The sequence below is a fragment of the Athalia rosae genome, chromosome 7 (genome assembly GCF_917208135.1).
Source record: "Athalia rosae chromosome 7, iyAthRosa1.1, whole genome shotgun sequence".
In the NCBI taxonomy this organism is placed as follows: Eukaryota; Metazoa; Arthropoda; class Insecta; order Hymenoptera; family Athaliidae; genus Athalia; species Athalia rosae.
In genome coordinates, this window is record NC_064032.1 from 13,387,429 (window position 1) to 13,409,885 (window position 22,457).

The 22,457-nt window shown below is 34.5% G+C and overlaps 3 protein-coding genes across 10 annotated transcripts; 2 read left to right on the plus strand and 1 right to left on the minus strand.

Annotated features, from left to right (window-relative positions):
- Window positions 1–281: 281 nt before the first annotated feature.
- Window positions 282–16,005, plus strand: LOC105688131 (BTB/POZ domain-containing protein 6-like). Of its 4 annotated transcripts, none has more exons than XM_012404202.3 (6): window positions 282–797; window positions 12,090–12,322; window positions 12,419–12,591; window positions 13,178–13,419; window positions 13,543–13,937; window positions 14,054–16,005. In XM_012404202.3, exons 2-6 carry the CDS (start codon window positions 12,245–12,247, stop codon window positions 14,273–14,275), a joined length of 1,110 nt encoding a protein of 369 aa, XP_012259625.2. In that variant the 5' UTR covers window positions 282–797; window positions 12,090–12,244; the 3' UTR covers window positions 14,276–16,005. The 4 variants fall into 4 exon arrangements, with proteins under 4 accessions (XP_012259625.2, XP_012259622.2, XP_048514237.1 ...); XM_012404199.3 differs by lacking the exon at window positions 282–797 and adding an exon at window positions 4,145–5,100; XM_048658280.1 differs by lacking the exon at window positions 282–797 and adding an exon at window positions 4,145–5,100 and having other exon boundaries at window positions 12,093–12,322.
- Window positions 16,006–16,133: 128 nt separating this feature from the next.
- On the plus strand, window positions 16,134–19,234 carry LOC105688173 (crossover junction endonuclease MUS81). Of its 5 annotated transcripts, none has more exons than XM_048658273.1 (10): window positions 16,134–16,382; window positions 16,483–16,600; window positions 16,681–17,097; window positions 17,163–17,271; window positions 17,344–17,497; window positions 17,583–18,020; window positions 18,125–18,338; window positions 18,408–18,623; window positions 18,701–18,814; window positions 18,888–19,234. In XM_048658273.1, exons 2-10 carry the CDS (start codon window positions 16,565–16,567, stop codon window positions 19,128–19,130), a joined length of 1,941 nt encoding a protein of 646 aa, XP_048514230.1. In that variant the 5' UTR covers window positions 16,134–16,382; window positions 16,483–16,564; the 3' UTR covers window positions 19,131–19,234. The 5 variants fall into 5 exon arrangements, 4 of the variants coding, with proteins under 4 accessions (XP_048514230.1, XP_048514232.1, XP_048514233.1 ...); XM_048658275.1 differs by having other exon boundaries at window positions 16,502–16,600; XM_048658276.1 differs by having other exon boundaries at window positions 16,135–16,222; window positions 16,502–16,600.
- Window positions 19,235–19,273: 39 nt separating this feature from the next.
- On the minus strand, window positions 19,274–22,360 carry LOC105688172 (conserved oligomeric Golgi complex subunit 3). Its single transcript, XM_012404273.3, has 2 exons — window positions 21,096–22,360; window positions 19,274–21,026 (listed from the first exon to the last, which is right to left on the minus strand). The coding sequence occupies exons 1-2, from the start codon at window positions 22,094–22,096 to the stop codon at window positions 19,439–19,441; spliced, it is 2,589 nt and encodes an 862-aa protein (XP_012259696.2). The 5' UTR covers window positions 22,097–22,360; the 3' UTR covers window positions 19,274–19,438.
- Between the last annotated feature and the right edge of the window lie 97 nt (window positions 22,361–22,457).

Sequence of the window (22,457 nt, forward strand, 5' to 3'; positions counted from 1 at the left end):
AAACATCCCTCTAATTCGATGCAATTTGCATTTTTGCGCTTCAAGAAGATCCCAAAGTTCGAAATTTATTTATAGATATATGAATGCGATGCGGAGGTGATTTTTTTTTTTTTCTTTTGAGACTCGATATTATAAACGTTATTAGAACGTCGGTTCCGCGCCGGCGTCGCGACGCCCGGCTATACATAGCTACTGTTTCTTTATAGATATACCTATACTTATATCTCATCCTCTATATACTCGCATAGCACAGGGCGCCTTTTCTCCTGGCTATAGTGCGAATTAAATTCATTGCTCGACTGGTCATCGACCAATGCAGCCTTAAGTCTATATGTATTACGATACTCTTGTCATGTTCAACATTTACCCCGTTATTTATTTTATTCGAATGATTTATATTAATTTATCGTTTAACCGGTAAATACTTGAAAACAAAATTTCAATTCTTGTTCTTTGATATTATCGAGATTGACATATCGGGTGGTAGACGTTAATCGATTAATCGTACACGAATTGACACATACTATACATATAACAGCGTAGATCGATCAATATGTTTTGACAAAATATAAAAAAAAAAAAAAAGAAAAGAATTTAATAAAATAAAAAGCAAATGAGACGGAAAGTTTTATGGAAAAATCTGTATGGTAAAAATTACGGAAATTAAAAATTGATTAAAAACGTACTTAAAAGTTTCGTCGGAGACAGATTTAATTTTAAAAAATAAAATAAACAACGATTAAAATTAATGAAGAAATTTTTGTGAAAATCGTCTTCGTCGGCGCGAAAAACGAAAGGTAATCATTCATTTGTTGCAATTTGAACCCGACTAACGCCACGAATAATTAATTAACATACAAGAAATACGTATATCACATGTGTGTTATAATTTTTGCAATTGAGCGTATAAAAAATCGAATGAAAATTTTACCGTCCAAAAAATTGCTGGTTTCGTACACGATCTGAATTAAATTTCGAACGTCTATTATTTGAAAAGATGACGTCATTGGCAATCGGTCATTTCACGGTTTTTGCCTCATCGACACTAATTCATCAATTTGTTGGTTACAGTATAATTAATCATTGATACTATTGCCTGGCCCCCGCGTTGCATGCGGCAGATGATCGTAATAAGTTTTATTTTATCTTTTACCAATTAATCAATGTTTCTCGCTTGTCGTTGGGTATCGTTGTTATTATTGTTGTTATTGAAAAAAAAAGAGTAGAGTAGAGTTTTCTTTTTCATTCGAATCACTTATATGTCATCGAATATACCAAACTACGTATATGAATTGATAATTAACGACGTGTTTCAATTAATTATACTGAGAATAATGTGATGACCGATATCGAATATCTTGTAAGGTTTTAAGTTCCATTGTATTTCTGAAAAATTTATATCACACAATTCTTTACGCCGATACACAATGTGCACGCTTATTTTTATTTATTTATTTATTTTTTTTTTCCACATCCATCGATCATCGCGCCCTTCAGAATTTGTCAAATTATTTGAATTATTTATCAGAGTACACTGCCATTTGACGTGTGTCTTTTATTTTAATCCGTTTCTTTTTTTTTTTTTCTCCATTACATCGAGAGGGGGTAATTTGTTAAATCGATTTATAGAAACTCAACGTGCCAATTCATTTAGATTCACGTAACAACCTCGTGTTCCGTAGCTGCATCTTTTATGAGGCTTCCAACTGTCATCCCCAGGGACATCGGGGGGCGATGGTTGAATAAGATTTTATATAACATTAAAATTTTTATCCGTACACCTGCGAGGAAACAAAAAATGTTTAAATTTGCGCGTACAGAAACCGCGATCTTTGCACAATTTTCGTTGTTACTCTTATTCCGATTTTTTTGACGTTTTTTCTTCGCCCCATCGATCGCGTGGCAGTGGAATATGTAGCGAGGGTGAAATGTAAATTTTTTTTTCTTTTTTTTTCTTTTTTGGTATACCCTTCGGGAGAAGCTTTGCGTGACGTTTGCAACAATTACGACCCTCCCCAACCCAATGTGTGCGTTTACACACGTGCGACTACGTATACGATACCTGTAGGTATACAGCGCGTAGAAATCGAAGGGCGTACCTGGCGTCGCGACGCTTACCCTTCGTGTTCATTTCTGCCCATATACGTTGAACACCACGTATTGTTTCGATTTTCTTATATTACACCACGGGGAGGCCCCTCAAGAAAATAAAATAATTACGACCGAACGAATTGCGAATAAAGCGAAACGAGAAAATTGGGGGTTGAAAATTGTTTTAGCTTGGAATTTTTCCCAATGAGTAATAATCAAAGCTCGCCGATCGAAACCTCCCACCTCCCTCTCCGCAATCACGTACAATTAACGTGACAATGACATTAAACTCGTAGGTATATGTGTACGATAATCTTCGGTATTGGATTACATAAAGCGATCATTGTTCAGATTTACCGTTTTGTATTTTGTATTTTTTTTGTTTTCTGTTTTGGTTTTTCTTTCACCTTTTTTTTTCCCCCAACGTCGTTCGCCGCATGCACATTTAGGAAGTTCGATGAATAAAATAAAAAATCAGAGCTCATTTTATTTTATTTTATTTTATTTTTTTTTAATATATTACATCGACAGATGTATCGAGTATATTGTGTATACTGTAGAGGAATTCATGCACGATAAGATATTGAGGCATTCGGAAAACGTCACTCAACAAAATTATTTAGTTATTTATTCATTTTTTCTTCCTGGTACTCTTCATTATATTCTCACATTACATCTGTATTGGAAATAACCACATTTCACATGATTTATTAGATCTCCATCTGGGATCACAAACTTATGGACTTCTGTCTCCTTTTTTTTTTTTTTTTCTTTCTTCCTTTTTATTTTTTTCTTTCACCAACTCTTTCAGCCCAACCTTATCTCTTGTATATGTTTCACACTATGAGTTGACTTATCTCCCCGATAGATTTTTAGCCCATTTTTTCAACGTATACATATTTACTGCACCTATATACTTATGCAGCATAATTCCCTTCATTCACTTCGTACATATTTCCGTGAAGAAATATTTCCTTTCCTTCATTTTGCCTCTTCTCTCTCGGAAAGAAAAAAAAAATGATCTTCGTCAGATAAAAATTATCACAAGAATTATCAATTTTTAATCCATCAGTTACACGAATGGAATTTCTTTTCAATTGTATCAATGATTTCTTCGGTATACGTTTCATTACGTGACTATATGTTTGCATATCTCTATGATTCGTCGACGGAAATTTTACGGAAATACAGGAAGAGAAGAAGAGAGAGAAAAAAGGCGATGAAAAGAAAATATGATTCAGATTTCAGATTTTACTTCATCTGTTGGGATGGGGAAAAAATCGTCATATCCACACGATCCATGTATAGCTGGAAACGGTACAACTGTAAATGAGCTTTCAGAGCCAGCGAAATAATTACGAAGACGATAATGATGATAATTACTATAACGATAATGACAATAGTTATGATTTAATGAAAAGAAGGAGAAATATGAAATCACACGTAAACGGCGGCGACTACGTGGCGGATGTGAATCCGTTCGAGAAAATCTTCCGTTTTGCAGTAGTAATGCAACTCATAATATAATCTGCAATCGGTGCAGTTTAGCGGATAATCTAGAATCCTGTAATACACCTTGTAACAATTGCAGTTATATCCTAGATTAGTATCGTTATATGACCCTGAGAATACAAGTCGATTCACATAAGTCGCATAAATTAATCATTTTACACTGTAATAAATCAACAATTATTAAGGTGCACAGTTTATTCGATTAATAGTCCTATACTATGTATAATCGTCACCGGTTCTAATTAAATGACAATTAAAATAATGATAATGATAATAGACAAAAAATGGCGCTCACTTTTCCCCCTGTTGTAGATGATCGTTTTCAAGTTTCTTTCCATTCTATGGTAGACGACGAGTAATTTATTTCATTTTGTTAATCTAATTTTTCTTTTTTTTTCGTTTTCTACAACGTAACAATCTTTCCATTCGTAATATTTCGATGTATGAGATAGAATTTTGGATTACGACCGAATATTAAATGTGAGGAAAAAAAAATCCATGCATTTCATTGTAGGACAGGTATACATGCGAATATTTAATTTCATTTTTCGTCAATTCTGCTCAATTTAATTCATCCCTCAATTTTTTATGTTTTACTCATCGTCCTTTTCTTTTTCAGAGATGAAGGAAGGGAAAAATATGTGATCCAGTTTTTCATTGGAACGTCTCCACTATACTCTAGTGCACGTATACCAAAATACCAAAACTCGGTTTCGGTTTCATTAGAAGTTTATTAGTCATGATTTGGTTCGACTGAAAACATTCGTTTCAATTTCTCCTTATGAGCACGTACACATCAGGCTCTCGCAGGTTACAAGCTGCGACTGTTCTCCAGACGATCCTGTTTATTATAATATTTTAATTGTGTAATTAATACATGCACATACGTACGTGTGTATGTATGTACTGTAAACATCCATATTTGTATCAAATTACGCTTGTGTGAGATGTTAACTCCTTATTGGCTGCTTATCATCGTTCACATTTCACACATACAATTCGAATTGCATTCGTACATATATACATTTGATTTATACATAATCCTATATGTATAACATAAATAAACACATATGTGCACATATTTTCTCTGTACTTGTCGTACTCACACAATCGTAATTCACTTATGTGGTTTGTCACGTGACTTGTAATGCAGGATTGTGTGGTGGTGTACAACACGTGGTAGAATTGAAACCGACAAAACTATATCAGTTTGCTTACCAACCTCGAGACGAGGCATTCGTACACGATACGCCGCGCCTCGCGAAGGGACGATATCAATTGCGGATTATAAAAATTTTCATCCATCTTTCGAATCATCGCATGAGTGAAGCAAAAAAAATTATACAGTTTTAATTTTTCATCATTCACTTCGTTCCTCTCCGAGACATCGGACTGCGTATCATTGCCAATAAGTAGTGATAGATTGCGGTTTTTTTCCGTTCTTTTTTAATTGATAAATGGTCGCCAAATTACCAAGAAAAAAATTTACCATGACCGGTAAGCGCAATTTTTCTCAACTTATTATTGTGAACTTTTATCTCTCTTTGCCTCCAAATATGTATTTGACATAATTTATGGAGCTAATAGTTTTTGTGGCGATTAATCACCACCGATTAAATTTGAATCTATACCTAGCTATTTATATTTTTCATTAGATCGTAATTTCATAACGATCATTAATTTATAGCAACAAAGTTGACGACGAGTCGTATTGCTAATGCAGATAGGGTATATGTATCATCGTGTACATGTACATACTTATGCCTGTGTTATACGTATGTAACCTACGTACATACAATGCGTAAATGGGTTTATAGTTACAGCGTAATAAAACATTATAATATCAACCGCAAATTCATATCCTGACAACAAATATTTTTATCATATATTAATGAATATTATACGTACAATACATATACAACGATCGACGTCATACATTTACTTTATCACTACCTCCGTATTCCCGCGACTTACCATTGAATTGATTATCATTTCTCCTTGTGACGATTAAAAATTTTCACACGAGTCCTCTTTCGTCCAGCTTTCTATTTTCCTTCGTTTTTCCGTGATGTTCGAATTGAAGATTTAAAGATCTCGAATACGAAATCATATCGAATTGCGTGATCATATGCTATAATTTCTTATATACCGTTGATTTTGATTGATTTGCAGAAAAAGAAACCTAAGAAAAAAAAAAAAATGGAATATTAAACTTACAATACAATAATTATTTTCACCTCGACGTCTTGAGACACATGGAAAAGAAAAAAAACGGCATAGCGTACAGATATAGGTGCAGTACATAATGCACTTCCTGTCTACACGAGTCCCGAATTTCGAATTTATTTTTAATTATCCGCGTGTATCGTATCATAGATATATTGGACATCATATATTATTAAAATAGGAGGACCTTCGTTCCTATATAATTATGCCTAGTAGGTAATTTATTTTTCCTATTGATAATTATCGAATAATTGACGTCATTACCCATATTATGGGATCGGTTCTTCTTTTTTACATATTTTTTTTTTTTTTATCGTCGTACTATGAAATTTCTCTTTCGTGGATCGCCTGTCCGCGTACGTTCTTGAATGAAATGGAAAAAAAATGTCGACAAACCGTAAATTTGATCATTTGAAATGATGTACGAAAGGCGTTGAGTTGAGGCGTTAACAAGATGTGCGTATAAAATTTTCTTTACTTCCTTTTTTCATTTTGTTTACTTCACTTCTTTTTTCATTCATTTTTTTTTTTTTCTCCGTTGTCAAATTATGCGTTTGCCCATTGAACAGAATATTGTGCAACAATTAACGCGTCGTGTCATTTGCAGCGTACCCTTACCTATGCAATATAGGTGTGTATATATAGGTAAATCTGATAAACACATAGCATTGAGGAAAAGTGAGTAAATTTCATTTAGCACAATTAAATAGTACAAGCGAATTAGGGTCAAGATGTAAATAATTTATAATTTTTATTTTAAATTCTATTCGTTTCTTTTTTTCCCCACTCGTTTCTTATTTTTCCAATCTTCTTTCGAAAGAACAATAAATTATCCAACGGATATAAAATTTACCGTACTCCAATATGTAATACAGGCGTATGTATGTACATCTTATAACAATATACAACCGGTTGCATAACATTAATTATGGGTAGTATTATAAATACGTGTTATATTTTACTTCAAGGTAATTTTTTCGTTCATTAACATCGGGATAAAGATGCAATTGTTACTGATTCCTTTTTACGTGTAGATACGTCAGATAACATATGCGCGTACAGTAGTTGCTACAGGTGTCGATTATTAATTAATCAATTAACTAATTATACCGCGACATGCGACACTGCGGAACAAAAGTTCCCTTCGTAAGAGTTTTCCTAGCAAATTTTTCGTTTATTTTTTCCTTTTTTCCATTCGAATGGGAAAAAAAAATAAAACGTTCACGTAGTAGATGGCATATACCTACATATGTATCGCACGTATGTATATTATTGTATGACCCGCATCTTAATAATTGATCATTTTAAATTCCTCTCAAGGTATTTTATTGTCAATTTATCCAATTCCTCTTTGTTTTTAACCCTCATTGTTGCCAAATCCGGCCCACTTCGTTTATACTCGTTGTCTGATGATTATTTTACACAGCAATTAAAATACGTATCGTGCAAATGTTTCATCCAAATCTAATGAACGTAATTTAAAGTTCATTTTTTTTCATTCGTTTTTACAATCAAAAATTAGTCACGCCGCGATTTTCTCACTTATTATACAATTTCTCTGCACGGTTTATTTTATAAATAAAATCATAAATATATAAATCAACACGTCGGTGATAGAAATTGGACGTTTTTACGTCAAGGCTAGAATTATTGCGCTATAGATACGTACATATGTACAAAAGTATGTAAAATAAACATCTACTTCAGGTGCAGCAGCGTACAAGGTGGTATATACCTGCGGTATAGGTAGCAATCGTTAATTTAATCGCGTTTAAATTTCGACATATTAACAAAGGCTATCATTATTATATACACTATGTGTATAACAGCCATGTACACACCCACATCAAAGCTTTGTTCGTTTGTTTGTTGACTAAATATGTACAGTAATTAATTGAATCGAAAAATTTTAATCAAATAATTTTCCAGTACGTGTAATAAGTATCATCGTGTACTTATATTAGATTTTTTTTCTAAGTCGATAAAATTTTCGTTTTTATTCTGTATCGTTTGTTACGTATAGAAACGATCGCGGGCTTTGACTATTGTTTCAAAACGAGAAGGAAAAAAAAAAATAAATAAAGAAATGAAATAAATGTGATCGAATTGAAAGTACATATGGTACATTACAGGCGCATAGTTGTGCGTAAGGTCAGACAGTTTTTGTGCAAAACTGTTATAAATTAGATATAGTATACAATACATACACATGCCTGTATCATATATAGGTATCATATATATAATTTAAATAATATTGTATATGTATACCCACCTGCAATAGTAATTTTTCTTCTCTATTTCTCCTTTCTGTAGTATTTCGTCTCTTTCTTTACTTATCTATTCTCCTATTCTTCATTGTTTGAAATGTATTACGTCTATATGATAGTAAATAATAACCGCCAAATTACATGCGGGTTTTTAATGACCTAGACATACTGACTTTGACACTTGACAATAGAATTCTTTGATTTGGTATCCGTACAGTTGTGTGAAAACTATTGAAAAAAAAAAAAAAACTGTAATATATAATTGCATAACTCTGCATTAAAAAAAAAAAAAAAAAAAAACTTAATTTATAATCATATAATTATTTGAAATTTTATTATCTGGGCAAGAGAGAAATAGAGATGAGAAAAAAAGAGAATAACCGAGATGACAAATCTTCCTGCATCTGCAGTGCGTATAGTACTTATAAATTTTCTCTCATTATATTATCTAAATGTCCCGCAATCCTAACAAACGTGATTATAAGTTAAGCAGCTCCCGCGCATTGCGTAATATAGATTAACTATAAACGGGCTGCAGGGTGCTCGCGGGGCGTAAAAAATAGAGTTTATACAATTGTATAATTCGTTTATAACCTTAATAAAAATTTAAAAAATAAAATTTAAGAAAAGTAGCAGCAAGTGCACGTAGACACCACGCGTCTATGATTTTCACGTAGACACGCCGGCCATTTTTTTTCTTCTTCTTTTACTTTTTTTCGGTTTATGTGTACTATAATAAGGCAAGGTTTATCCAATTATAAAATTTTATAATCGTCGTATACGAACACCGTATCAAAAAGAATTCTTTTGGAATTTCTACGTATGTATATTCCCACTGCTTGGAGATATCAACGCGTGAGTAAGCTTGCCTATCTCACACAGCAATGCTAGTCAGGAGCCACTATTAATTTTTATTAATTTATATTTTCTCTGTTTTCCAATTCAAAAACAAAATATCGACGATCAGGTATTGTAATCAATTAGAGAGAGAAAACATTAAAAATCATTCACGATTATTTTCGTTACATTTATTATTAGAATTCCACGCGAAATACATGAAAGCAATTTTTTTTTTATTCCCTTTTTTTTCTCACTTCGTTGGTTTTTGTAAATTTTCTATATCATCGCGAGTCATAGGTATATGATGCACGTACTACATAGACACCTGTGCATATACTATATCTATTTAGAACGAGGGCTAGACCTTACATTATGTTGCTGCACCGAGGAAACTTGACTGTTATCGCGATATGATACTATATGTACATTCTATTATTATGTATATTCTATATATGCTTAGGCAATAACAACCGCGAATAATTAAAAATAATATCGTATTCGATATAAATATATGCGAACAATCGATTGAAATTTTTTCTAGTTTTACTCACATAATATCTATTTATTTAAAATGGCATTTCTCTTCTTTCGTCTCTTCGCGTTTACATGTAATTCGTTGTTTGTGCAAATATAACAGTTAATTGCCTTTGCATTAATAATTATTCGTAGAGAAAAAATGTTAACGCTAGTCTCGCGCGATTCGCTCGATTAATCCTACATATATCATATATATTAGATGTATGTATATTATGTCCATTTGCACAATAATTATTTACCTGTATATGAATATCGGTAAATATGTAGAAAAAAAAAAAAAAGAAAAAGAAAGACACGCAAAACATCGTCTGAATGAAATTTAAACAATCATTTTATTCCGCAGTTATATCCGTAAACATTATATAATTATTGAAAATACGATCTCGTGTTACAGATGCGCGATTGTGTGAGGTTAATCGGTGAAATTTTTTTGCGAGAACTAAACTGAAAAAGGAGAGAAAAAATTATATCAGCAATTTCGTCTTCTTCTTCTTCTTTTTGGCGTTTGTCGTTTTCTCTTTAATTTGTTTGTCCAAATTTTTTTTTTTTTTTTTTTTCACATACCATGTGTAACATAGGTGCAGGGCGTGGGTTATTGTACATAGGTATATACCTATTACAGGTAAATATGTACTGGGTGACACGTTATCATCACGTACACGTATACTATACACGTTATACTAGGTGCAAACAAAGTGCTCCGTTATACGATTAAAAAATATTTATAAATCATGAAATTATGAAAGATAACGTTGTTGGAATAAAAAGAAGAAACAACAAATACAAAGGATGAATTTGCCGACTGAGGTATCATATCGTATTTATAAATTCTTCAGCTTCGACTAGCCCGATATATGTAGGTACCCGTATATGGTATGAGGAATGATTTTTTTTTTTTTTGTTACATTTATTTTCTTTTATTTTATTTTATCGTATGATCGTCCGAAAATATAGTTAGTTGTTATAATATCGATGAATAATCTTCAGCAAACTTTCGTCATAGGTATAACTATACTAGGTGTTATCACTTAAGGAAACTCGTATCCAATATTAACAATAAAATAATAATAACGATAGTGATATTCCTCATGGTTTCGAGAAAAAAAAAACACCATAACCGGTCGCCTAACTAGGCAGGCTTCGTATACGAAAGAACAAAGCATACGTAATGAAAGAAGAGAAAAAAAAATACCAGTGCAACTGCAGATATCATTATACCTACACTGTATAGTTTATGTATGCTTGTAATATATCGATGGGAAACACGAGTTTCCGGTTTCTCAACAAATTAAATCAAATCTCGCGTGCTGCGGGTTGATATAGAATTTCTAATTTATTTTTAAGGACATCTGAAATGAAAGAACGATTGAAAAGAAAAACCATGCAAACGTATAGGTATATAAATAATGCACATTACTGTACCTAATATTATATACCTACAGTGCTTTACATTACAATACAACCTTACCGTTATTGAAATTAGTTAATTTCCTAATAATTAGCCAATATATTGCTATAGTTATAAATAGACAGGAAGTTGGTGAATCATAAAGCGATGAAAAAAAAAGTACTCATATAGAAAACATCATGCGTTAGTTTTGTTTGATTTTTTTTCCAATTTTAATTCATGTACAGCGTTAAAAAATATTATCTATTCGTATAGTGATGATAATATAATAATGCAAATAGTTGAAAATAAATAGAGAAATATCTACGTAAATTTTTTTACGTTCTACCAGTTAAATTTACTATCAATAATGGCGTGGTATTGTTCGTTAGTCGAATCAGGAATTATTGTTGAGTCTACGATTACCACCCTGCCCTGCAGATGATTATGATTATGATTATGATTATGATTATGATTATACGGTCGAGATAACTAAAGTTGAATGTTAAACCAGCGAAAATAATTAACACCTTATTGATTCATCGCATATAATACCTATGTGTTTGTACATACTGTGAATCCGAATGTCGCCATTGATTCCGTCTGCTCCTTAACACCATCCCCGACTTGTATAAGAGTATACGCTATTTTTCACGCAATTATCGTTCATCCCAATATTATATAACAAACCTTTTCAAGAAACTGTACGAATGTGTATGGCAAAGATCGAGATGTATATATTTCTTTATCTTCTGTATCTATATATAAAATTATTAACTATGCGATAACCAGAAGCATAGGAATAATTTTATTTATTTATTTATTTATTTTTTGTCCGTTCATTCTTCCTTCTCATCGTATTATGTTGTCAGTTTTTCACGCGATGACATGTTATTTTAATCATATTTATATAATTATTCGAATCAGCGTAATTTTTTTTTCAAGTGACATAATATGTTTTTTAAATAGTTAATTAGTTGTTGTCGGTGTATTAATATTTTCTACATCTTTTTTCTATTTGTTTAATTTTTTTTCTTTTTTTTTTCTCAATATAACCGCGTTCAAATAGACTTGAGAAACAACAGTTTTCTTCTCCTTGTTTCAATTATCCTGATGATGGAATTCCTACTCTTGATGTATATGATGTACATTTTTTCTTTAACAGAAGATAAAAATTTTCGAAATTAGGATTAATTTCTGATTATATTACCTTCGATTTATTTTTACAGCAGAAAACGGACAATGTTTTACTCGGAGTAAACCGGAACGGTCGCGGGAAAAAAATCGCGAGGGTTTGCGGCCAAGAAGAACGGTTGGAAGGACTTTGCATCCGATTTTTATTCACCTGTCCAAAGATCTGAATGTTAAAAATTCCAAGGATAAGATGGCCGAAGTCCCTCTTATTCCTGCTGAAGAAATAATGTCCTGTAACAACGTTCAGGATAATTTAGTAATGCTAGAAGTGAGTGTAGTAATTTGATTGTACCAATTTATAAATTGAATTGAAAATTTTTTTATTCATTCTTCTAATTTCTCTTTTTATTTTCGTGTCTTCCAGGTCGGTCCTCACAGAGACACTTGGCGATATTGCGTCGAACGTCAAAGACTTGCAGACAGATCTGAATGGTTCAGGGCGATGCTAGTTGGTCCCTTAGCTCCACCACCGAGTACTCCACCGCCAACTGTACGTTTGGAGCATGTCGAAAAAAGGGCATTTGATCATCTTCTCAGGTGAAAAATTCTCTATTTCATTGATCGCAGTGTGCGATTTGAAAGAGGAAAAATTGAAATCGCTCGTTGGCTAACAAAAAAAAAGAAAAAAAATAAGTAGATAAATAAAACAATACGCGAACGTTGGCGATTCAATTCACATCGGTTGGAAAGAAGTCCAAATTTTAACCAATTATTTTCATAGAAGGTAAAAATTAGAAAAGAGAAGAGAAAAAAAAACAAACAAAAAAATTTTAAGATCAAAGTTATATATATGGAAACTGTTCAGTAAATGATTATGGCGGGTTTTTTATTAGGAATTTTTGGAGTGATCGCATATCTTTGGATCTTCCTATCAATAACGACATTGTCTATTATATTCAATCGAGATAACGAAAAAAATCAAAAATGTAACGCTATCGAAATATCCAATACCGATCGAAGCAGCAACAACTACCCATCTGCAGGAAATTATCATCTTGAATCGGAAAAATGCTGCTCCTGTTGTGGGTTATGTGGATTTCTAAATAAATTCGTAAAAAGTATTTCGCTCCGTCGAATTGAAACGCCACCATTAATGTTGTTATACATTTTTTTTTTTTCAAAGGTACCTCCACGATGAGCCGGTGAATTTCCAATCGGTCAGCACGGCTCGAGCTACTCTAGATGTTGCTCATCAATACCTTTGCCCGCAGCTCGCGAGACTAGCTATTAAATATTTAGAGGCAAATTTGACATCTAATAATGTACTCGAAGTTCTTCAAGGACTAAAGTTGTACGCCGCTAATTTAGGAAAAGCAGAATCTCCTTCGGCCCCACCTTTGCCCGGCGATGAAGCTGGGGAAATAGGTAAATAAGCGATGCGACATGCGTAGCTAGATTTTCTTTCATGAATGAAAAAATGTCGACTTATTTCTTCCAAACGTGTAATTATTCCGATGTGATTGTTCTGTTATGTATCTCATTTTTCAGCCGTTGCCTGCGCCTCGCTTCTCGGGGCGTGTATGAACGTAGTGGATTCTGAACCAGCTGCTATCCTTCCTCAGGAACGTTTCGAGGAATTGACTCGCGAAGAAGTAGCTGAAATAGCTGAACGAGATACTCTGAATCTAAGACACGAAGGCGTACTATTCACTGCATTAGATAGATGGGCAGCTTCGGAATGTAGAAGACATGGCGTAGAGCCCACACCCTGCAATAAAAGAACTGTTCTTAATGACGAGATTTGGTTTAGCGTAAGATTCACCCTGATGACAGACAAGGAATTTATCGAAGGTCCAATGGCCAGCGGAGTTCTGACGAGCAAAGAATCTGCTTTCATTGTAGCAAAGATATTGGGCCACCATCACGATCGCCAACAACAACAGGTGCGTCGTTTCGTTCATTTCGGGATTCGACGGAACCTGTGTTTCTCAATTTACAACGATTTCATTACTATAATTATTTTTAATTTCACATTTACTTTATTTCATCTTCTTTCCAGCTACAGGATGCTACGGTAGGTCCGCTATCGAGGCTATCGAATGTTCCGAGGAGATTTTCAATGTCTGCAGCCGAAAGAAAATTGAAGAAATATCGGCATGGTAAATTGGAACGTGAAGAGAATAGAAAAAATCGTAAAAGGGAGTGCGCCAGTCAGGGTCAACGAGCATGTGCAAGCCTTGGTAATTGTCTGGTTCGAGTACTCGCATGTGTTTTCGACTGAATTATATGATAAAACTAATTTTACTAAAGCCAGACTGACAAAAGGATGTGAAATACAGAATTCACCAAGTTGTCAAAACTCTTCGAATTCAACATTGATTATGTCATAAAAGACGATGGGTTGTATTGGCAACGGTTTTTTTTTCAATATAAATTATATTCCGTTCAGATATTTACTCTATATTAGAGGATTATATGTATTTTTTTTTTTCATTATCTAAACACTTTTTGTACTGATATTAGAGTAGAGAGAACTGGGACGATAATATTGTTCTGTGGTTCAGAGAAATAAGATTTTATTTAGTTAACTATTTCGCGTATAATTTACTATAAACACATATAGCGTGTAGGAAGAATGTATTTGAAGCGTTTCGATATTACGATATTTAGAAGAGGAAAAACAAATTAACAATGCAAAAGGGAAAACACGTTTTACCTGATCTAATTCAAAAAGGACTCCTCAAATATTGTTCTCGTCGAGTTATGATTTATTGAAAATCCCTGCTCACTTAAAAAGTATTATGATTGACATAGAATTTCGTCCCGGCAAAATTTCAATATCCGATACGAACGTTGTAAGAGCAACAAAAAAAACTAACACATTTTTGCCTTAGAATCTAAACGCAGACGCATCACGTGAATTATTTTAAACATATACTTGAATCATATTTTTTCCTACTACGCGCGGTACTCAATAATGCATATAGATATGAAAATAATTTTTAATTGTGTTCATTAAAATAATTCTATGTATTCGCGAATATTATCAATTTAGCTGTGAACTACAATTTAATTAATTATTATATGCCATGGCTGGTCCGTGATGAAAATATAATAATTATAATCATGAAAACGAAATTTTACAAGAAAGAAACAAATCTTAATATTGCAAGAAAATATTTTTTCGAAACTATATTGCAAACGCTAATAAGGTTGTTTATAACCATGAAAAAAAAAGGAAGAGAAGAAAGAAATTATTCATACGAAGGAATTGGCACACTATTATACATACGTAGTGATGTATAATGTATAATTGAATATTTACAAAAAATTATTACTATTATAATTATTAATACAAAAAATTTTAATATGTTGACAAATAAAATTCTATATTATGCTATGATCGGCTAAAAGTTTGGATCGATTATATTAATTATTATCATTGCAAATATATTGCGATACAAAAAAAAATATTAATAATTTTACCACATAAAAGTACAGGGTTTTCGATTATTGAATGTGAAAAAAAAAAGAAAAATCAACCACAAATGATAATTTTTAAATGAGTTTGCAGAAGGCCTATTATTACCTATTGTAATATTATCATATTAGTCAAATTCTTGTGGTGTTTCTAATAGTTGGAGTCAATGAAAAATAGTAAATGCCTAGAAAAAAGACCAAAAACAAAAAAAAAAAAAAACACGGATTTACTATTATCATTAATTATTATTACAATTACAGCATTTATCAATACGTTAAAAAATTATATAAATATCATGTCGTTATTACTATTATTGTACTTGTTTCATGTTAAAAAAATATATTATGGTCATCGATGTATACTATTGACGAAAGGGTGAGAAAGAAATATTGACAATTGTACAACAAAAAAATGATAATGTAACGATTATAATTTGCTTGCGCGTATAAGTTTGAAGAAGAAAAAACGTAAAAATATATACGATACAAATGACATTATGTAATAAAATACAGAAAAGCGTGCTCTAGTAATGTAGAAGTGTCAAATTATTTTTGAAAAACGCGAGGCACATCCCTATTTGAAACTGAGGTAAATCAAAAAATCAACGTAGTGAGCGCCGTGCCCCCCGTGCCCCATTGCTTGCTTCAAATCATTACCCACGACTGGCTGTCAACGGGTATTCGGTGAACCCGGTACCGATGTAAATCAGCTGTTTTATTGTTATGGAACGGAGTGTCGGTTTTTGAGGTACGTGTACAAATTTTCAAAAGGTGTATTTTCCTACTTTTGTTGACCAATTGGAGTGGTTCTTAGTTCAAAATGTGTGTTTTGATATTCTGTAGTTGCTAAACTCCGGATATTGGAATCTGTGAAGCATAAATATGAAATTTTTCAATTATTTCACAGGGTAAATAGATTCCTATGAATTTTTTTTTCGAATTTTACGGAATCCAAAATTTAGCCACTTCATTCCAATTTCCTCTAACGATCTGCCAAATTTCATTCAGATTGCTTCCGCCGTTTTAGAGAATACACCTTTAAAAAATTTGATGTTCCCCCGCCCCTCCTCCCGCAAAATGGTGACTCGATATGCCCCTTAGGCGGTTTGTGCAATTTATTTTAAAGGTGAGTGAAAATTAAGAAGCTTTAATTATACCCGCAGAATAATGGGAAATTCTCTAATTACTGTAATTCACTTTTGATAGCTAAAAAGGAATCAAAGAGATGCAATGAAGAGGGTTAAAGTCAAGCGCAACTGTCCAAACCCTCTATTCATCCAGTGGCTTGAAGAATGGAAAGACGACGCTGCTTCTAAAGGCTCTGAAATGCAGCACTGCTTTGGAAAAGCCCTGACTAGTCTGAAGCAGTGTCCTCTGACAATACCCTCTGGAAGAGATTGTAAAATTTTGCGCAATTTTGGTCCCAAGTTATGTGCTATGCTGGACAAGAAATTGGAAGAATATAAAGCACAAGGTAATGCCATACCCGTCAGGTCAGCAATAGACTATGGACAGGAGGACCAACCAAAACGAAGGATAAAGAAATCTGTGCCTGATGAGCAGATGAAAAACAATGAGAATACGAAACACAACAAAGAAAATCCTGGAGAGGCTGAGCAGAGAGTGAGTCCTGGAAAAATTTAGTTTCGTTATAAGAAAATTGATGATTTTCTTGTTTTTGCTTTCAGGCACCAAGAAACCATCCAGCCCACAGACCCTATATGCCTGCCTGGAGATCTGGGGGCTATGCAATTCTTTTAACACTTTACGAGAAGAGCAAGGATCCAGGCTACATCGGTATCATATTTTTGACAAGACTACTTCTACTTAATTTCAGTTTTTCATTCATAATTCATTACCCGATTTCAGGGTACATGGGGAAAGACGATCTGCAGTCAGGCGCTAAACATCTGTGCGATCATTCGATGACAAAAGCAACTCCTGGTACTCGCTACAATGCATGGTCATCGATGTCGACTTTAATCGAAAAAGGACTTGTGCTTAAAAGTAACAATCCTGCGAGGTGGGCCTCAATTCAAATTTCCAATCGTCCTGACAATCACAACCTCTTCAGATTAATGAAATATTCTAAATAAAGCTACTTCCAGGTATAGGCTCACAGACGCTGGATTAGCCATGGCTATTCAATTGGCTGATAATCCTGAAGACCCAACAGCTCTTATAGGATGCAGCAGCAATAGTAGCAAAGAACAGCTAGTTGAAAAAAAAAATTCGAATGAAGAGAACATTACCAGAAATTCGAGATCTCCTAATCAAACTAGAGACGAAGTATTACTTCTGAGCTCTGGCTCCAATTCCCCAAACGGATTCACTAAAGATTGGCAAACTGCTTTGCCAAATCAAATAAATGTTGAAAATATCCAGACTAACTTCTCTCCAAATTACAAAGACAAACCTGGTTTTCCTGATACCAGAGTGCCCCAAAGCAGAGATCAGGAAAGTTCAGGCAGCAGCTACGATAACGTCATTTTCGCTCCAAACACATTTGACATTGTTTTATTAGTTGACAACGGGGAAATAGCCGGGTAAAATTTCTTGACGTTTAAACAGTGTCCAACATCCAGAAGCTGTTTCGGTTCCATTCTTCGGCACATCAGATTTATCGTTTTCATTTTTTTTTCATTTTAAGGGGAAATACATTAGCGAAAGATGATGCTACAATTGCTGAATTAACGAAAACGAAAACGAAGTTTGAAGTACGTGATTTGAAAGTAGGAGATTTTACTTGGATAGCGAGGTCTAGAGACTCTGGAGTGGAACTCATTCTTCCATATATCATGGAGAGAAAAAGAATGGATGATTTTGCTGCAAGTATCAAGGATGGGAGGTACCAAGAGCAAAAGGTAGGATCAAGCTCAATTGTCAATCGAACAATTAATAACTCAATTTATCTGAATTTAATTTTCTTGCAGTGCAGACTCAAGAAATGTGGGATACCAAATAAATGTTACCTTGTAGAGAGCTATGGAAATAATAATCTGCATCTTGGGCTGGCTGTAACAAGTATTTTTCAAGCAGCTACCAATACCCTGGTACAAGACGGCTTTGATGTAAAGTACACAAACAGTCACAGAGATACAATGTTGCATCTGGCAGGCATGACCTTTTTATTGACTAAAATTTATCAAGTAAGAATTTCAGCATGAGAACCGAAATCTCTAGATATATTCATGAGTCTCTAACAAAAAACCATTCTTCATTTTAGGAGAAAACTCTTATCGCGTGTAAAAAGGAGGACTTGATTGACTCAGATGTCACAAGCAGCTTGACGCAACTGATGGTCTTTGATGAATTTAACAAAGCAGCCGCAAAAGTGAAGGTCATTATCAAGATGATTAAGACAATACTTTGGAACCTGTTCTAGCGTATAAATATTGCATCTTTCTTTACAGAAATTCAAAGTGAAGGAAATGTTCATTCAGCAATTGATGCAACTGAGCGGGATATCGATGGAAAAAGCTTTTGCTATTGTCAATGTTTATCCTACTCCCAAAACACTGATAAATTCCTTCAAGGCATCCGGTACCGCCGGAGAAAATTTATTAAGTCATGTAGAATTTGGAACAACAAACCGACGATTGGGATCTGCAATCAGTAAAACTCTGTACCAATTTTACACAAGAAAAGACCTTTGAAAAACCGGAGTGATTCAGAGATACTAGTGTTCTGCTGGATTGAAAATTCGCATGTATTTTATTTTTTGAACATAAAAGAGTACTCGGATTACCTTGCAATATTATTTTAGCTAGTATAATTATTTTTGACGAAATGCGGTTTGTTTTTTTTATCAAACTCGATTGTACATACTTTATTCTCATGCTGATATATACATCATTTCATATCATTTATTATCACGTCATATCTACGAGTTATAAAAATACTACAAGATCTAAATAACAAAGCAATTATTTTCTTCCTGATTATGAAGCCCGATTTATTTTTATTACGAGGCGTTCTGGCTACCAGAATGATTTTTCCCATTATCACTAATAACTGTTTTATTCGTATCGTCCTGGATTATTTTTTGCCCAATGGGAGGACCTTCCGTAACACCCTTATTAGTAGTAACTTCGCTTCTTTCCCCTACCTCAAATCTCTGGAAATTGTCCTGCTGCGTACCTCTACCATGTGTGAGACTCGTCGAGCTGAGAGTAACGGATATTTGTTCAGGCAAGGGGCAAGCAATAAGGAGGAGTTCCTCCGCTGTGAAGTTATTGCTGAGTAATTGTAGTAGTTGGGTAAATGCAGCAACTACATTATTTTTCATCGGTCTGAAAAGTATGCACTCAGTTTCTCTGTTGGCCAAATACAATTGCATCGATTGTTGGATGACTGGTAGCTTGAATTTTATCAACCTCTGAGCATCGCCCACGATAGCAGCCACTTCTTGAGCATTGCCAAAGAACTGTTTTTGGACCTTGTTCGATCCTTCAGGAGCAACGTTTACCTTGGCTTTTTCCAGAAGTTTGATAACAGGTTCTATCAGAAGATGCGTAGCATGTTGTATGAGTCTTTGGCATGTGGATTTGAGCTTAGCGTCAACATGTTTTCTGGAATCTATGAGTTGCTCTTTCATTTGCGGTGCTCCCTCGAGGAGAAACTCAAGCAGGGCGTTATTGGAGAGGGTAAATAGCCTTGACCTCTTTTCCAATAACCCAAAAGCAGCGGTTTTTACCTTTGAAAAGTCTAAACTGTACTCTTTTATGGTAAAATCGACCTGAAAAGGGGCTATTTGCTCCCGGAGTATAAGGAGGTGCTTGACTTGAAATAATTCGGCATCGAGTGGCCCTGATCTGTCATTTATCTTCTGTCTTGCATTTTCTATGCTTTGAACGCAAAGAGAGATTGCCTCCTGACTGAGGGACTGGAAAACTGGTCGATCAACACATCGATAAAGCCTAGATAGGCAAACCAATGTTCTACGAACGGTAGGGTACCACATCCCATGTAAATCGGCTGGAGAATTCGCTGCACTTGATTTTTGATAGTGAAGAGGATCCATTGTCAAATGGCTGCGTGAAACAGCTTCGGTCGTACCGCTTTCGTTCGATGATAGGGAAATCCGCTTCAATCTCAGCTGGTTGTTCTCTTCTCTAATTGACTCCGCTATGTCCTCCATCATCTTGAGTTTTTCAGGATACGCAAGATCTCCTGCAGATGGGTTGTAATTGAGGACATCTGATTGAAGATATAGATGAGCTCGAAAGACGAGTCGCTCTTGAACATCGTGAAGAAGCTGAAGGCAAATACTCCCGAATCCTTGTAATGGTTCGGAGTTGTTTTGAACATGTTCATCTAACATTTCTATCCTTAGGATGCAGCAGATCTCCGCAAGTGTCTCAAGGTGGTTTATATGAATTATAAAAGGGCGCAATGCATCATAGAGTGAAGTGCACAGCCCCTCCAGATATACGGTCAAAGATGTCGAATGCTTACTAAAGAATTGGTAAAAAAGACGATGCTCATCTATCGAGGCATGCAGAAGAAGGGCGCAGGAATGACGAACCAAGCTGCAGTGATCCCCGTTATATCTGTAGAAGAGTAAATGAATAGTAAAGGTAAATTTTTCTCCTGTTAAACATTACAAATAAATTTTTCACCTTTCTTTAACAGAGTTTAAAGCTTGCATAACTCCTGGTCCTAGGACGGTACCTCGGTGGCTCAGGTAGGACTGATGACACTCGGCAAGTAGGCTTTCATACTCTGGCCTTTTCAAAGATTTGGACTCGATCTGCTCAATTATGGCCTTAACTTTAGGAAGGATAGACTGGAAACGTCCGTAAAACAGAGCAAGTGCAGCATCAGAATTCTTGGGTTCATTATCTGCTTCTTTAGGACTCAAGATACTTTCTGTGGCTGTTGCAAACTGGTTAAACACATAGTGCTGCATAAGGGTGATAGCTTTGTACTGACAGTGTCTGTACTTGACCAGGTAACTAACAGACTCCTTGAAGGTGGCATTATTCTGAATAAAGTCCATATTGGTGTCAATCTTTTCCATAAGCTCAAAAAATATTTCACTGTTCACCGATAATGTGGGTGCCTCGAGTTTTTCCATAATGCGATCAACCTCCTTGAAGTATTTCAAATGCTGGACTATAGCCTCATTGAAATCATTTAGCTTTTTTTGATCAGAAATTAGCTGCTCGCTGGCCTCATGTAGGGAGTTTGTCTCAGAAGAAACAGTTGTATATTGCTTAGACAGGGTCTGAAAGTCAGTCAGGGCATTTTCTATCTCAACACACAACTCGTGGCACTCGTTACGTCGCGATTTGAGCTGATCCAGATACCGCGTGTACTTAAGATCCTCTACTGACATGAATCTTTTCTCCAAGGCAGTATAGTTTTGCAAAAGCTCCTGGTAAGATTCTATCTTATCAGAATAACCAAGCGACTGATTTATACCCTCAACGTCACCTTTGCCTTCATTCTCCAAGGACTTGAGCGACTGGGTTGTTGGCCCCAGGTTCACCGAAGCTGAGGACAATTTTTCCTGTAAATCGGCGATGCATTTCTTCTGGGAGGAAGACAGCGGAGCTAAAGGAGTCTCTGGGTTTTCCCATTTCGTTAGATTATCTGGCACGCTCTTCATTCTCGCCATCCTTCAAAGTTTGATGGCATTTGTAATATTAACGAATCACCGATGTAATTTTTAACAGAAACAATCTCGGTATTTCATTTTATTGGTTATTACAACTAACTAATTGCTGGAGAAAATCCATGGAATTATTATGTGACATCTCAAGTGTTTAGTCTTATTCTTTACACATTAAACTTCTATCTATCCGACTGTAATTAAATTACACGATCAGACAACTGACAGGTAATATCAAGTGACAATTCAAGCCCTCGCCATACTTGCCACGACACGGGATGTGAGATCCAAACTACTGAAGAGCTCCATGTGTGGACTCGAGATGACGACCCTGACTAATTACGTGACGTTTGGTGCTGCTATCTAT

What these genes read in the sequence shown, in the direction of transcription:
- LOC105688172 (XM_012404273.3), bottom strand. Translation starts at nt 22,096, where the DNA reads ATGGCGAGAATGAAGAGCGTGCCAGATAATCTAACGAAATGGGAAAAC. An exon ending in TTAAACTCTGTTAAAGAAAG is followed by an intron (nt 21,027 to 21,095) that starts GTGAAAAATTTA and finishes ACTCTTCTACAG; the next exon opens with ATATAACGGGGATCACTGCA.
- LOC105688173 (XM_048658273.1), top strand. Translation starts at nt 16,565, where the DNA reads ATGCCCCTTAGGCGGTTTGTGCAATTTATTTTAAAG. An exon ending in TTGTGCAATTTATTTTAAAG is followed by an intron (nt 16,601 to 16,680) that starts GTGAGTGAAAAT and finishes CACTTTTGATAG; the next exon opens with CTAAAAAGGAATCAAAGAGA. An exon ending in AAAAGTAACAATCCTGCGAG is followed by an intron (nt 17,498 to 17,582) that starts GTGGGCCTCAAT and finishes AGCTACTTCCAG; the next exon opens with GTATAGGCTCACAGACGCTG.
- LOC105688131 (XM_012404199.3), top strand. Translation starts at nt 5,061, where the DNA reads ATGGTCGCCAAATTACCAAGAAAAAAATTTACCATGACCG. An exon ending in CGATGAAGCTGGGGAAATAG is followed by an intron (nt 13,420 to 13,542) that starts GTAAATAAGCGA and finishes CTCATTTTTCAG; the next exon opens with CCGTTGCCTGCGCCTCGCTT. An exon ending in ACGATCGCCAACAACAACAG is followed by an intron (nt 13,938 to 14,053) that starts GTGCGTCGTTTC and finishes TCTTCTTTCCAG; the next exon opens with CTACAGGATGCTACGGTAGG.